A 13288-nucleotide genomic window follows, 5' to 3' on the forward strand; every position below is an offset into this window, starting at 1 on the left:
TCATTGATCATTGTTGTAAGCTTACAGTGATTCTTACATTCTCCAATTGTAAAAAGGTACAGCATCTACAGGCAGAATAAAGAAGCATTTTGTCATTTTGTCAATTAAAATGTGTCAGACATACACAACTCTTCAGTCTCCCTAGCTAGGAAAACTATGGATTCCAAAACCAAAAAAAGGAAGTTGCTAAGACAAAGTAAAATAGAGAATTACTACTGCATGGACAGATGTGTTTGCTTTCACCACCCAAGCTGCCAGCTTACTGGTGTGCTTGACCTGCGGTGATAAATTCGCTATGTAAGGCTCAAATATGTTTTGCGGCTCCAGACATATTATTAATTTTCTTTTGGCTAAAAAAATGTCTCTTTTGATTGTCAAAGTTGCGGACCCCTGTGCTAGGTGAAAAAATGAAGTGGGGGACCCTGGTGGCCTGGGGGTTAAGGCATTGGCCAGTAAAAAAGAACTTGCTGCTTGACTCATTTACAGAAGGAATTACAGCTTGATGCAAGTTGTCAACACATCTTATCAGAAATGGCAGAAAGGCTTCTGGTCCAGACACCTGATCTCAACAACAGGAAGTCAGTCAATAAGAGACTCACAGCTACGCCTGTCACAATCATTTTGTTATCGACTAACTGTACAAGTTACAGTGTGTAATTATCCCTGTCACAATATCAATTTAGTGTTTCAGAATGTCACCACCATTTTACATGATGCCACACAGTTACATAACTATATTGCCTGTTAAGGAATGAATGACTCTATAGTCTACTGTGCCAAATATTTCATATTTATTTAAGTGCAATTTTTGTTAACAGAGCACTAGAGTGCATTTTGTTTATTGTTTTGGTTGTGTGGTTTTATTGATGTTTAAGAAGAATATTTTAATATTTTTTCCACTTTCCAATTCCAGTGTCTGGATATTTATAAGTTATCATTATATCAGTGGCATAAAATGTTCTTGAAATGACAATTATCTCGTTTGTAGCAATCATTTCATCCAACAAAAGTAGTTATCATGTCATGCCTACTAGCATCTTTACTGGCCAGCGACAGTATGGCTTATTAAAGTTAATAAAAAACGTAAAATAAAACATCACACCGTTCATATTTCTTTGCAGGATTTATCAGTCCTGATTCCTGAGGGGAGCTTTCACACCTGTCTTTCGGTTTAACTTGGTCTGGACCAAGTAAAGTTATGTTTGCCAATTGCCTTTTAGTTTTGCCCCCATTGTGTTCTCACTTGCATTTTTCAAACAAACCTAGAGCTGTAAGTGTGAAGTTATATATATATATATGACAAATAACTCAGAGACCCATCTTTCCAAGTGGTCTTGGTCTGGTTGTTTAGTCCGCACCAGAGTTTGTTTGAAGGGCACCTTAAAGGCACCTTAAAGATGAAGCACCGTAAAGATGTGACAAGAGATGTAAGCACCTACACACAGATACTGTGTCATTGAACCTAATGCAGGATGGTCCGATATCCATGTTCTTTTCTGACAGTGGAGTCCCCACAAAGTCCCCGTATGAACATGTCTGTGTCCCCACAATGTTACACACATAGACACACATGAGGAGCAGTTTCCGGGGAAACGGTTTTGTGGCAGTTTGTCCCTGTAATGACTTCTTCCTCTTGTTTTTTGAGCAGAGAAACTCAAACATTCAATAAGCTCGATTACGTCAACCAACAACAAAAGGGCACAAAGACCGAGAGTCACTGGAGATGAATGGCGGAAGACAAAGAGAGAGACAGAGAGAGAGGGAGAGGAGAACACCTACAGACAGCTACACAACTGTGATTTAACATTTGTTACAAGGCAAAGTGACAAAAATAACAAAGTACATTTCCAATTTCAGTCCTTCCTGTAATCCTCCTGTTTTTATCTAAATTTTCATTAACAAAAAAAAACACAAAACCCCCCCCAGCAATATCTATATCTAAACTAAACTGAAGTTAATCACAAACACAACCATTACACCAGATAGTGTTGATGTTCACACAAACACAACTGATGGAAACAAACACAGCTGTAAATCTCTGTTGCTAAACTTTTGAATGGAAAAGTGTTATAACCTACAGTCAGCAGAGTGATCACAGCCATACTTAAGTCAAAGGTCAAAGGTCAAAGCTCCTCGACAACATCTGGAACAAATATTTCTATCACAGAGATCACTGTTATTTTAACCAACAACCATCATCTTATGCACACACTGTAGCACACTGCTGATAACTGTGCTGGTATGCTGCATGACCTCTCAACAGACAGACACAATGACTCATCTCTGTTCAGCTCTGTGCAGCATCTCTCAAAACCGTTACAAAATGTTTGACACTACATAGACCACAATACATGAATAAACATTTACTATGTATCAGATGTACAGTGCAGTGTAAAATATGACAAGATATTGGAGATCTAATTTAAAAAAAAAAAAAAAACGTAATTCATTAAAATTAGTTTTAAGTTAAGTTGTTGGGAAATGTTTGGAAAAGGGCAGGCATTTTCAAACTATACCTGGCAGGTGATTGGATGAACCATCTGCCTATCACGGACAAACCTCAATCAATCAGATCAATGAACCATTTAACATAGTTAAACTCTTACCGAAGCCAGTCGGGAGAAGAGTGAATGCATGTTTACCATCTAGAAAAGCCTTCAGTGCCGTTCTTTGCTCTTCGTTCAATGAAAAAATACTCTCCCGATCTGATGAAACTGATGCTAGCAGCATCTGTTCTAAGAGCCACAAACGCATAAAGACTGAAGCTGGGCAAGATGGATTCTCGTGAATGTATAGCTGCCTAGCAAAGCTAGTTCCAAATAATGGGAAATTATAACTCTACCATCAACAGATAATTTAGACAACAGTGTGCTCTCAACTTTTTGACGACAGTCTGAGGAAGACCCTTACTCATCCACATACTTTTGGCTGTGTAGCGTATATTTAAGGCGCTATCCATATATGTTATTGGTGGTTGAAGCCTATAAATTATGTATACAAATGATATAATCCTGGTGAGGCCCTTTTCTACTGGACAAAAAAACCCATTAGTCATCGTCATTAGTGGGAAAGGTTAACACTAGCGAGACAGTGAGATGAGAGACCTTCTCTTGATTCAAGGGCAAGAGGAAATAAGGTTACTGGAAAAGCAAACTCGCTTTGCCATCACTGAGTGAATGTGTGTAAAAGGGTGAGTGTGGCAGGTAGTGTAAAATCTCTTTGATTGGTCGGAAGACAATAAAGGCGCTATACAAGTACAGGTCCATTTACCCGTTACCATCTACTGGCAATGGGAAAGGAGTCAATTGCCTACTTTTAGTGTATATACCTGTGTTTAAAACATATACACATTCATTTTGGTGTAAAAAAAGCTATAACATTAGCCATTATAAGTGGCTGGTGAGACTGTACTGAATTCAAATGTTTCATTTATCACATTCATAAGAGGAATCTGTAAGTGTCATTTCCTCTCTCGAAAGTTAGTCTTACAAGTACCGCCGCTACAAGCTCACAAGATAAAAAGTATAAATAAAGGATTATACAGTACATGCTAGAAAAAAGATATTACTATCTTGTATGATTCATTTCTGCCAGAAGACAAGGACTGAATAAGGAGGGACACGTGTTTTTTTTCTTTGTGGTCAGTTTTGCATTCTGTCTGAGTCACACAAACAAAACAAAACAAAGCACATGCAAACACTAAGACCAGCGAGGGACAGGAGAACGCAGCTGCCAAACCTGCTCGACAAAATACTGACTGCAGAGTCTGTTGCACTCAGAACACTGATGGGACAAACACTGGCAGTCTGCAAAATATATACACTTCTACATTATGGTGGTGTCATTAATATGGATGAGACAGTTCTGACTGTAAAAGCTCCAGATGCTGCTTGTCAGATAGATTCACAACCCCAAACAGCTCGCTGGCCTCCACCAGTGCCCATCAACCACAGCTGCTGAATTCTGGTGTTTGTTTACACGTGGAGCAGATGCTACATTTGGATTCACTTCCGTTTAGGTTTTATCTAAAAAATACCCATAGGATGATCCAAAATTAAATAACAGACATGGAAAAACTAATACCAAGAAACAGCATGGAGCAGAGAGAAAAGGGGACAGCAGCAAACTGGAGGAATCAGATTTTCAATTCAATTCAGTTTTATTTGTATAGCGCCAATTCATAACAGAAGTTATCTCAGGACACTTTTCAAATAGAGCAGGTCTAGACTGAACTCTTTATAAAGTTATTTACAGAGACCCAACAGTACCACCATGAGCAAGCACTTGGCGACGGGGGCAAGGAAAAACTGTCAGAAACCTAGGACAGACCCTTCGGCTCTAGGTGGGTGGTCGTCTGCCTCGATGGATTTTGATGATGGATGTTTCCTGACACTTGATGTATTCGATGTATTACTTTAATGACACTATTAAACAGGTTGTGAACAGTCTTTTATAAAGGTTATAATGTTTTCCCCGAGTTAAGCTGCTTAATAGGCTATCTGAAGGGAGTTGTAGTGACTTTCTGTATGAAGTACTGTATATGGGTTTGTATATTTGAAGTGTCAATGTTTGAAATACAGTAACGACTCAAAATATTTGTATTCGACCTCTTAAGTGACCACCATTAAAAGAGACATATGTCACACTAAACCAAACTTAGAGGTGAATTATTACCTATTATCTTTGTATTATGATATTTTAGCCACACTATGGATCCAGGGATGGCAATACTAGGAACTCCAGTTCTCAGACATTGGCCTTACTCACAGAATCAACTTCAAAATTCATTGCTTATCCATAAATCACTGAACGGTTCAGGTCCAAGATATTTATCAGATGTCTTGACCCAGTACGAACCCTGCAGACCTCTCAGGTCAGCTGGTGCTGGATTAATGGCTGTTCCCACAGTGTAAACACGGTGAAGCTGCTTTTAGCTTCTATGCTGATCAAATGTGGAACAAACTGCCAGAACAACTACGATTTGTGAACATGCTGACTACTTTCAAATTCAAGACATATTATAACTGTTTACCATTGCTTTTATAGCTTTTATAGTTCCAGTGTGTAACATTTACGAGGCTTTTTACTGGAAGAAATGGAATATTATATTCATAGGCATGTTTTCATTCATGTATAATCACCTGAAAATGAGAATTGTTGGGAATTTGTTACCTTAGAAGGAGCTGTTTATATCTACAGATGCTGTGGTTTACCATCCATGGGGACGGGACCCAACAGTGAGTTAAGACTTTCTGCTCTGGCACAATACTGCCATTATAAAAACCACTAAAAATGCTTGAACTTTGACTAGCAGGTGCCTCCTGTCTGCAGTTTTCTTCTTGTTCCTCCAGGAAAACAAAAACTATTCATGTGTAACATAACACCAGTGAAGTGCAGACTGCTGCTTACTGGGGATTAGAGGACAAAACAGTGGAAAAACAGCTGCAAGGTGTAGCCAAATACAGGTAATTAACACACACACAGAACACAATGAGCATAGTAAACACTAATCAGACTCAAACACTTGAGTATCTTAATTTGGAAGTATATAATAAATAAAAAACTTCACTTGAAATCATGACACACACTTTCACACAACCCAAATGAAACACCCCAATACACACTCGGTCCACAGACACAACGCAACCACACACAAACACACACTCAGAGCACAGGTGGGTGGTGATAATCTTACCTGGCTCACAAGGAGAGCCGCAAGTGTCAGGTATCAATTAAAAGAAGGCACAAGAAAAAAACCTTAATACACTCGCTACACACATGCTGCACCGGCAACACACACACACCGTCCACCGCCTCCTGCACACAACCACAATAAGGAAGTTCATTAATAAAAAATCCTTTAGAGTGCTCACCAACTTCAAAGCTGCTGTCAGTCAGATCAGCGTTGTTGTATCACATCCAAACGCCACTCCACTGGATGATCTTTGATCTGGGAAGGGAGATTTCTTCCTATGATCTGCTCTTTTGTCTACAGGTCTTTAAAGGTTGAGTTCAACGTTTTGGGATATATACTTATTCACTATTTCGTAGTATGAAATGAGGCAATCAATCACATGTCTGTGTCTGTGTGGAAGTACAGAGCTGGAATCAGGACACAGTTAGCCTAGCTTTGCATAAAGACTGGGGGCAGCTATCCAAAGTTCACACACCTACCAACACCTCTAAATCAAACTAGTTAAACATTCTACCTCATTTGTTTAATCCGTACGACATGATGTGGTTTAATGAGGAGTTATATATGCTGGAACCTTCGCTTCACAAACAACAGTGTATCTGTCTGCCCAGCACTGTGCAACGTCTTTGCTGGTTGCCTAGCAACCTCATGGTGACGACAACACTTCAGGAAGTCACTGCACCCATCTGTTGTTCACCAAGGAGTAGTTACAGCACACAACCCCCCACCCCACCCCTAAAACTGCAACTGCCTAGGTCTAGTAGGCCAGAGCCTGCTCACATTTGATTTTATTGTTGTGATCAAGATCAGGGAGTGCACCTAGGGGCCCCACACACCAGGGGGCCCACACATGTGCAAAGAAAAAAACCTGAAAATAAATGTTTCAAATGCAGTCCAGCAGCTAAAACACCAGCTACAATATAAGTGCTTTATCACTGACTTTCAGAACAGACAAACCAATCACGCTTTTTGAAAGGGAGGGTGAAGCGAGCGAGTTGCAATCTGCAACTGCACCGCTAGATGCTATTAAATCCTGCACACTGGTCCTTGTTCCTTTTTGTAAAAAACATATACAATATAATGATACTGCAGCTATTGATTGGTCCCTATGTGCTGATAAGTTTGGATTTCATTTGGAAAGTGGACAATTGTAAGCTAGGCTAACTAGCTTCCACATGGAAAGTGAAAGCTAGCTAACAATTTCAACACATTCTCAGTAACCTGACAAATACTGCTGCCTGGTAGAACATGATGCTGCAAGGCTCCGCAATGGTTGCAGTTTGGTTAGGTTCAGGCACAAAAACTATTTCTGTATTTTGCAAAGATTGCTGCCCTGCAGACAGCGTGTGTTTTGCCCAATCAGTCAGTAATTTAATTAATTAAGTAAACACGTTTTATAGGTCATGAAGAAAAATATTTTGGAAATGTCTGTTACCAGTAACAAACTGCATTCCTATAGGTTGGAGCCTTTAGATGTTAGCGTAGTTTAACAGCATGAGATGGGCGTGACCCGCTGAAGCCTGTCGGGCAAATATTGTTGTTATGTGTTGTCTCACAATCTATGAGCTCAGAATCAGCTGGAGGAAACAGTAGCAACTTCGTTCTGATCTATTTGGGATTTTCATCAACTGGAGAGTTGCATTTTCAGGAATCATTATTGGATTATTACAACCTGGGTCTTGTTTTTGTAGTTCTGTCTAACATTTCTCTAATAACACAGAGTAAACTGTACCAAGCTAAAAGCTGAGATATGGACTCATGATGACATCACTAAAAATAAGTCTGACGGGTCAAGAAAAGGATTTGTTTCCAGTCCATATATCAAACACTAAAAAAACACCACTGGAACTACTCCAAACACACACACACACACACACACACACACACACACACAGACTTACAGCTCTGATGGGCAGCTCCTCAGAGAACACTCTGCTTTGTTTTCATCTTGTTGTGAGGACATTAATGGCATGGCTCCCTCTCTCTCTGAGTGCCTGTGACTTTGTGTGTGTCTTTACTACTCTGATCTCAGCCAATAAGGGCTCACTTGAACGCACCAATCAGAGGGAGTGCAGCAGGTATGGAGGAGAGAGAGAGCCGGGCGGACAGACAGACCGGTGTTGTGAGTGTGGCTGTGTCTAACAGGTGTGTTTGGTGTTGGCATCACACACACCTATTGTCTGACTGACGCAGAGGATGGAGGATGTGCGCGCACACACACACACACACACACACACACACACACACACACAGACATAACCAACTATAAAACCAATAACCACCTGCCTCAGATAATCTGTCTCACACACACAGTACATCCAAACACCTGCCAAAGTCACACACACCACTGCTAACACACACACAGAAACACACACAGACACACACACAGACTTTGGGCTTGTGCGGCTATAAGCATCAGTTCAATTCAATAAATCTTTATTGTCCTAAGAGGCTGTTGCTCTGCAGCTGCAGGAGGAGCTCTGACGGAGGAGGAAGAGGAGGGAGAGATGAAAGCGAAGAGACAGAGAACGTGTGGCTCACAAAATGATAAACCTTTTTAAGGAGGAGATCAACTCCCAGAACTGCTATGCAACATTCCACCTTCCACCCACTCCACAGTGGATTTTCATGTTGTTTTTTTTGTTTATAGAAGTTATTTCCAGCGAAGTACGTCAGGTTCACTGTGAGGTGACTGTCAGTTGGAGAACTTAAAGGCTCGTATGGACACGAAACTCTCCTGCGAAAGACCAACGCCTGTGGTTCTGTGATAAAACGTCAAAGGAACAAGCCGCATAAACCCTGAGGGAGAAGTCAGCTCCCAAGGTTCATTTTAGGAAAAAAAAAATATCCAATCACACTGCTTAAATGATGTACAACCAGAGGCTAAAGATTACAATTAGTGTAGTAAACACTGTTTGCTTCCAGATTCTGGATCAAGTTGATAGATTGTGGTCTGGCATCAAGACATGAAACAGTTTCTCGGTTAAAAAGGCGATTGATTAGCCGACCAGCGCTATGGGTGGGACTAACAGTGCGCTGAAACAAAGGAGGAGTAATAACAACAATGGAGACCACCAGTGCCTGAATTGGACCAAAGACGGTTTTCTTAATTTTTCCCCTCAAAATAACCTTTTATGTGTCTGCTTCAGTTCAGCGGAATTCCCTTCCCCGTCCCTTCCAAACCCTGACGATATAAGAAACAGGGATGAGCAAGTCTGACTTCCAGCTCTACGTCTCTGTCCATGCTACACCCTACGTCACACACTACATAGCCCCCTACACTCCACTGTTTTATTTTTTATATGGAACTGCATGGTTTGACCTGCTGCACAGTCCACTGCACATGGCCACAACATGCAAACCCAGGTCCACTGTTCAACCCTGCTGGTCTTCCTCAGCACCAACTCAGTAGGGTTCCTGCAGGAAGCTGATCAGACCAAAACTGCACTGCTGCTCTCTTCTTGTCTGGAGGACATATTCTCATGCCCTCCCTCCTCGCCACGCCTTCCCATAATGCCATGTGTGCCTCTACACCTATCCTACGGCGTGTGTGTGTGTGTGTGTGTGTGTGTGTGTGTGTGTGTGTGTGTGTGTGTTTGTGTTTAAAGTCTAAAGTCCTGTATTGTGTCATGCCTCTCATGCGTCTTCCAGTAAATGAGAGCTGCAGTAGCCAAAACAGCAGCCTTGCTAGCAGGCACACCCCAAACCCAAATACATACCTGGCTTTGTACCTGGCATCAACCTGAATACTAAAAGATGCTGTGTCACATGACACGCCCTGTGGCAGCCATATTGGAGGGCTCCCACTCTTCAACTCACTTATTCTTAAACTGCTGAACATCAAATGTGTCTCCACAAAACTAAACAGACCTGATTCATTTCTGTGTGGAAGCTCAGCATTTCACCCCTGACCCAGCTGACTAAGTTCATAGTTTGGTTTCTGCTTGAGCCTAGACCCAAATGTCTGACTATTCGGATATTTGTTTATTGAATACGCGTGTGTATGTATGTGCTGTTAAGTTTGGATTTCATTTGGAAAGTGGACGATAGTAAGCTAGGCTAACTAGCTTCCACATGGAAAGTGAAAGCTAGCTAACTAAATACTGCTGCCTGGTAGAACATGATGCTGCAAGGCTCCGTTGGTTGCAGTTTGGTTAGGTTCAGGCACAAAAACTACTTGTTAAGGATTAGGAAAAGGTTGTAAATGATGTTACGTACATGACAGAACTTAAAAACATCAATAAAAGGTATATTACGTAACATACCTGACGTAACATAAGTACGTTTTGTAAATTAATGTTTGGCCCACTCTGCCTCTGGCACTGGCCACCCCTAAAATCTGATTGGCCACCCCTAAAATCTGATTGGCCACCCCTAAAATCTGATTGGCCACCCCATTATCCCTACCTCTTCATTCGGATAACAAATGAGACTAGATAAGACTTAATGCATCTGTTGGTACCAACCATGTGATGCTAGTCAGGAAAGGGGACAAATAACGCTCCACAGTTTTCTCCACAAGATTTCTGAATGAAAAAGGGTTCCATGGGTACCCACAAGTTTGCAGACATACCCACTTTATGCTAATCCCATGCAGTTTTTGGGCATAAATGTGTTATTTTTCACCTAGTGTATTTGAATATTTCTGCATACTAGGATCTATAAACTGTATTGGAATTGCCTAAATTGGGAATGACTGGAAAGCTGAGACACATCTTCATGCCACCCCTGCATAAGTCAGTTCTCCACCCTAGCCAAAAAAATCTGGGCCCCCGCTCTGGCTGTAGACAACCCAGCGAGAACGCCAACTGTCTCGTGTTCTTGTACCGAAACAACCTTGGACAGCAACCAGCATCTTTCATTGTTTATATGCAGTGACATTTGCGCTGGAAAGGCTAAAATTGTTCATTTTGACAAAGAACATCAATGAACTGATCAACAGATATACAACATGCTGCTTTAGCTAGCTCTCTGTTTACTGCCTCGCTATAGAAAGAAGTGAATTTCAAAGAACATTCAACACATTTGAGTTCTCTCTAATTAACTACATGGTGCATGTAATAATCAGTAATAGCAGCAGTAGTAATGGATGATGACAGATAAGAGGTAATGAACAGTGTTTGTCTGCTGGTGCGTGTGTGCTTACTCAAGACAACCAGCTCTGATTTGGACTATGAACCAGGATATACAGCAGAATCCTGATCAGTTATAGATTACACAGAGAAGGAAGTCTTGTGTGTGTATATGTCAGTCATCATCAGTGTCAAAGTATTCATTTACTGAAATACAAAAAGAATTCTACATATTTTTCAAAAGCTGATTGCTAAATTTCTTGCTCGTCATTACATACCAACAGAGGTATTTCCTTGTCAACCTCTCTTTCTGCTACCTGACCTCCACTTTTGAGATTGGGGTCAGGCTGTTAGTAGATAGTTTGACTTGGAGAGTATGGGATTAAAGAAAGCAAAAATATGGCTTTGGGTTTCAGGCTGGGCTTTGGTCTCAGTTTTAAGTCCATGCAAAAGTCACACACACGCACGCACGCACACACACACACACACACACACACACACACACACACACACAGTATCTGTACCTGCGGACGGTCAGCTGCAGAGTCTTGTACGATCCTTTGACCAGAGCGATGGCCTCCTGTCTGTATCCGGTCAGCTCCACCTCGTTAATGACGATAATCTCATCCCCCACCAGCAGAGGCTGCTCCAAAATGTCTGCCTTACCGCCCTCCTCCACCTGTACAGACACAAACACACAAAAAACCTGAGGCAGATTTACCAAGAAAATGGTGTGGTGCAAATGTGCAACGTCAATGATTTGCGGCCGCAGTTTGCGTGTATTTAGCTCCTGATTTACTAATACTCCTTTTCCCCCTAGGCAGTTTAATGGCTGGTTTGGAACCGGGAACCTAAACTCGAACCAGTTGTGTTTGGACAGTTCAAGCATGGCACCAACACTTTGCTGGTCTAAGACCAAGAACCACTTATGTCAGGGGCTGGGGGCAGCTTGTGACCGGCCAGCTCTGTATTTATTAGCTGTTTAGTAAGTTACTAATCTCTCATATCAACGTGTTGTTCGTAACTTTAATGTTACGTTCAAGGTCATTGAGAAATTAGTAGTAGTAGCTATGCTTGCTTGGGTAATGTAAGCTGACCAACCTCGGTAACAACAGCTAACATTGAAGATGTGTACATTGATGTAATGACGTGGCTCAATGGTGGCTCTCTAGCCTGTGGAAAAACAAACAGTTTCTTAGAAGGTCCTCAAGGTCAACCAACTCTGAACCGGCACTAGCCCAGAGGTTCATGTTGGTGAGAAGAGATATAAGGCACCAACTCAATAGGTCATGATATTCAGTGGTGGGATTTTTATCAACTCAACACGCTCAGAGAAGAAATGTTGTAACCTCATTCATACCGCAGTCCTCTTTTGCCTGCAGGCTTTGTGCGAAGCGAGGCTAAACACGTCCTGGACCTCTCTCTGTACTGGACACACAGTGATGAAACTTGTTAAGTCACACTTGCTGTGGCAGCTGTTATCAGCGTTTCTATTGTTGTGGTAGGCAGGAAACACTTGCAGTGTGTACATGTGCGTGTTATGTAGCGGGGTCAGTGTAGGGAAAGTAGGAGGTCTTGGCTGTTTGCCTGGTAGCTTTGTCATTCTCACATCGTCTGTATTATTCTTCATGTTTTTTTTTTTCCCAAATAAAACTCTAGTTTCCCTAAAAAACAAAGTTTTTTTTTTATTTCCCACACTTGCCAAATCCAACCAACACACACCCAGATGATCTCCACAGTAGGCTTCTAGACCTGTCTTTTCTAATTAAATTGACCATTGAAGAAAGTGACTGTTTTGTCTTTATCGTAAAATTTTAAGCTTAAACGTAATGATAGCATCCCTGGCTAACTAGCTTATTACTACAGTAGCGACCTAGTGTTACAATGCCATGAGTTAGTATCTATCATAGTATATCATTGAAATTACAGTTTATGTTAAATTATGTTATTTCAAAAGGTCCGTTCATGACTGGAACGTCAACTGCATAGGATGCTAAGATGTAGCTGAGATGCTACAATATCAGAGTTTAGGCTAACATTAGCTGACGTTAGATTCCTGTTCACAAACAATCCAGGCTGCATGCACAGAGTGGGGTAGAAAACACGTTAGCATAGTGTCGGCATTTAGAAATTAAGCAACTTGCAAGAAACCAGTCAAAACACTGTCTAAAGGGAAGGTTTGTATGCAGAACTTTCATTAAAACTTTTTACCACACTGTCTTAGCCTGTCAGCTCTGGCTAGCTAACATTACACAGTGAGAAACAGCGGCTAGTGGCAATGAAAATGCTAACTGAGACAATACACAAAGTTAGCTCTACAGACGAGAAATTAACAAATGTCCCAAAACATCAACCAGCAGCACAGGTTCAAAGGTCAAAATCACCCTCGCACAAAGTAGCATTTAGCAGTAACATTAGCATTTCTAACTTCCTGCTCTATTGCTGCACAATTCCTCATTATATACCAACGCTCAGTCAATGACAAAGTATAAGAGTAGTAACACAATGCAAAGCCATCAGT

General features: G+C 41.3%; 1 protein-coding gene across 1 annotated transcript in view; it reads right to left on the minus strand.

Moving 5' to 3' along the window:
• Positions 1-13288, minus strand: part of shroom3 (shroom family member 3) — a 72386-nt gene that overhangs the window by 51120 nt on the left and 7978 nt on the right. Inside the window, exon 2 of the mRNA XM_051413565.1 lies at positions 11292-11446. Coding sequence (XP_051269525.1) covers positions 11292-11446 — 155 coding nt within the window. The remainder of the gene's footprint in view (positions 1-11291; positions 11447-13288) is intronic.

This window comes from Dicentrarchus labrax, unplaced genomic scaffold (genome assembly GCF_905237075.1).
Source record: "Dicentrarchus labrax unplaced genomic scaffold, dlabrax2021, whole genome shotgun sequence".
Taxonomy (NCBI): Eukaryota; Metazoa; Chordata; class Actinopteri; family Moronidae; genus Dicentrarchus; species Dicentrarchus labrax.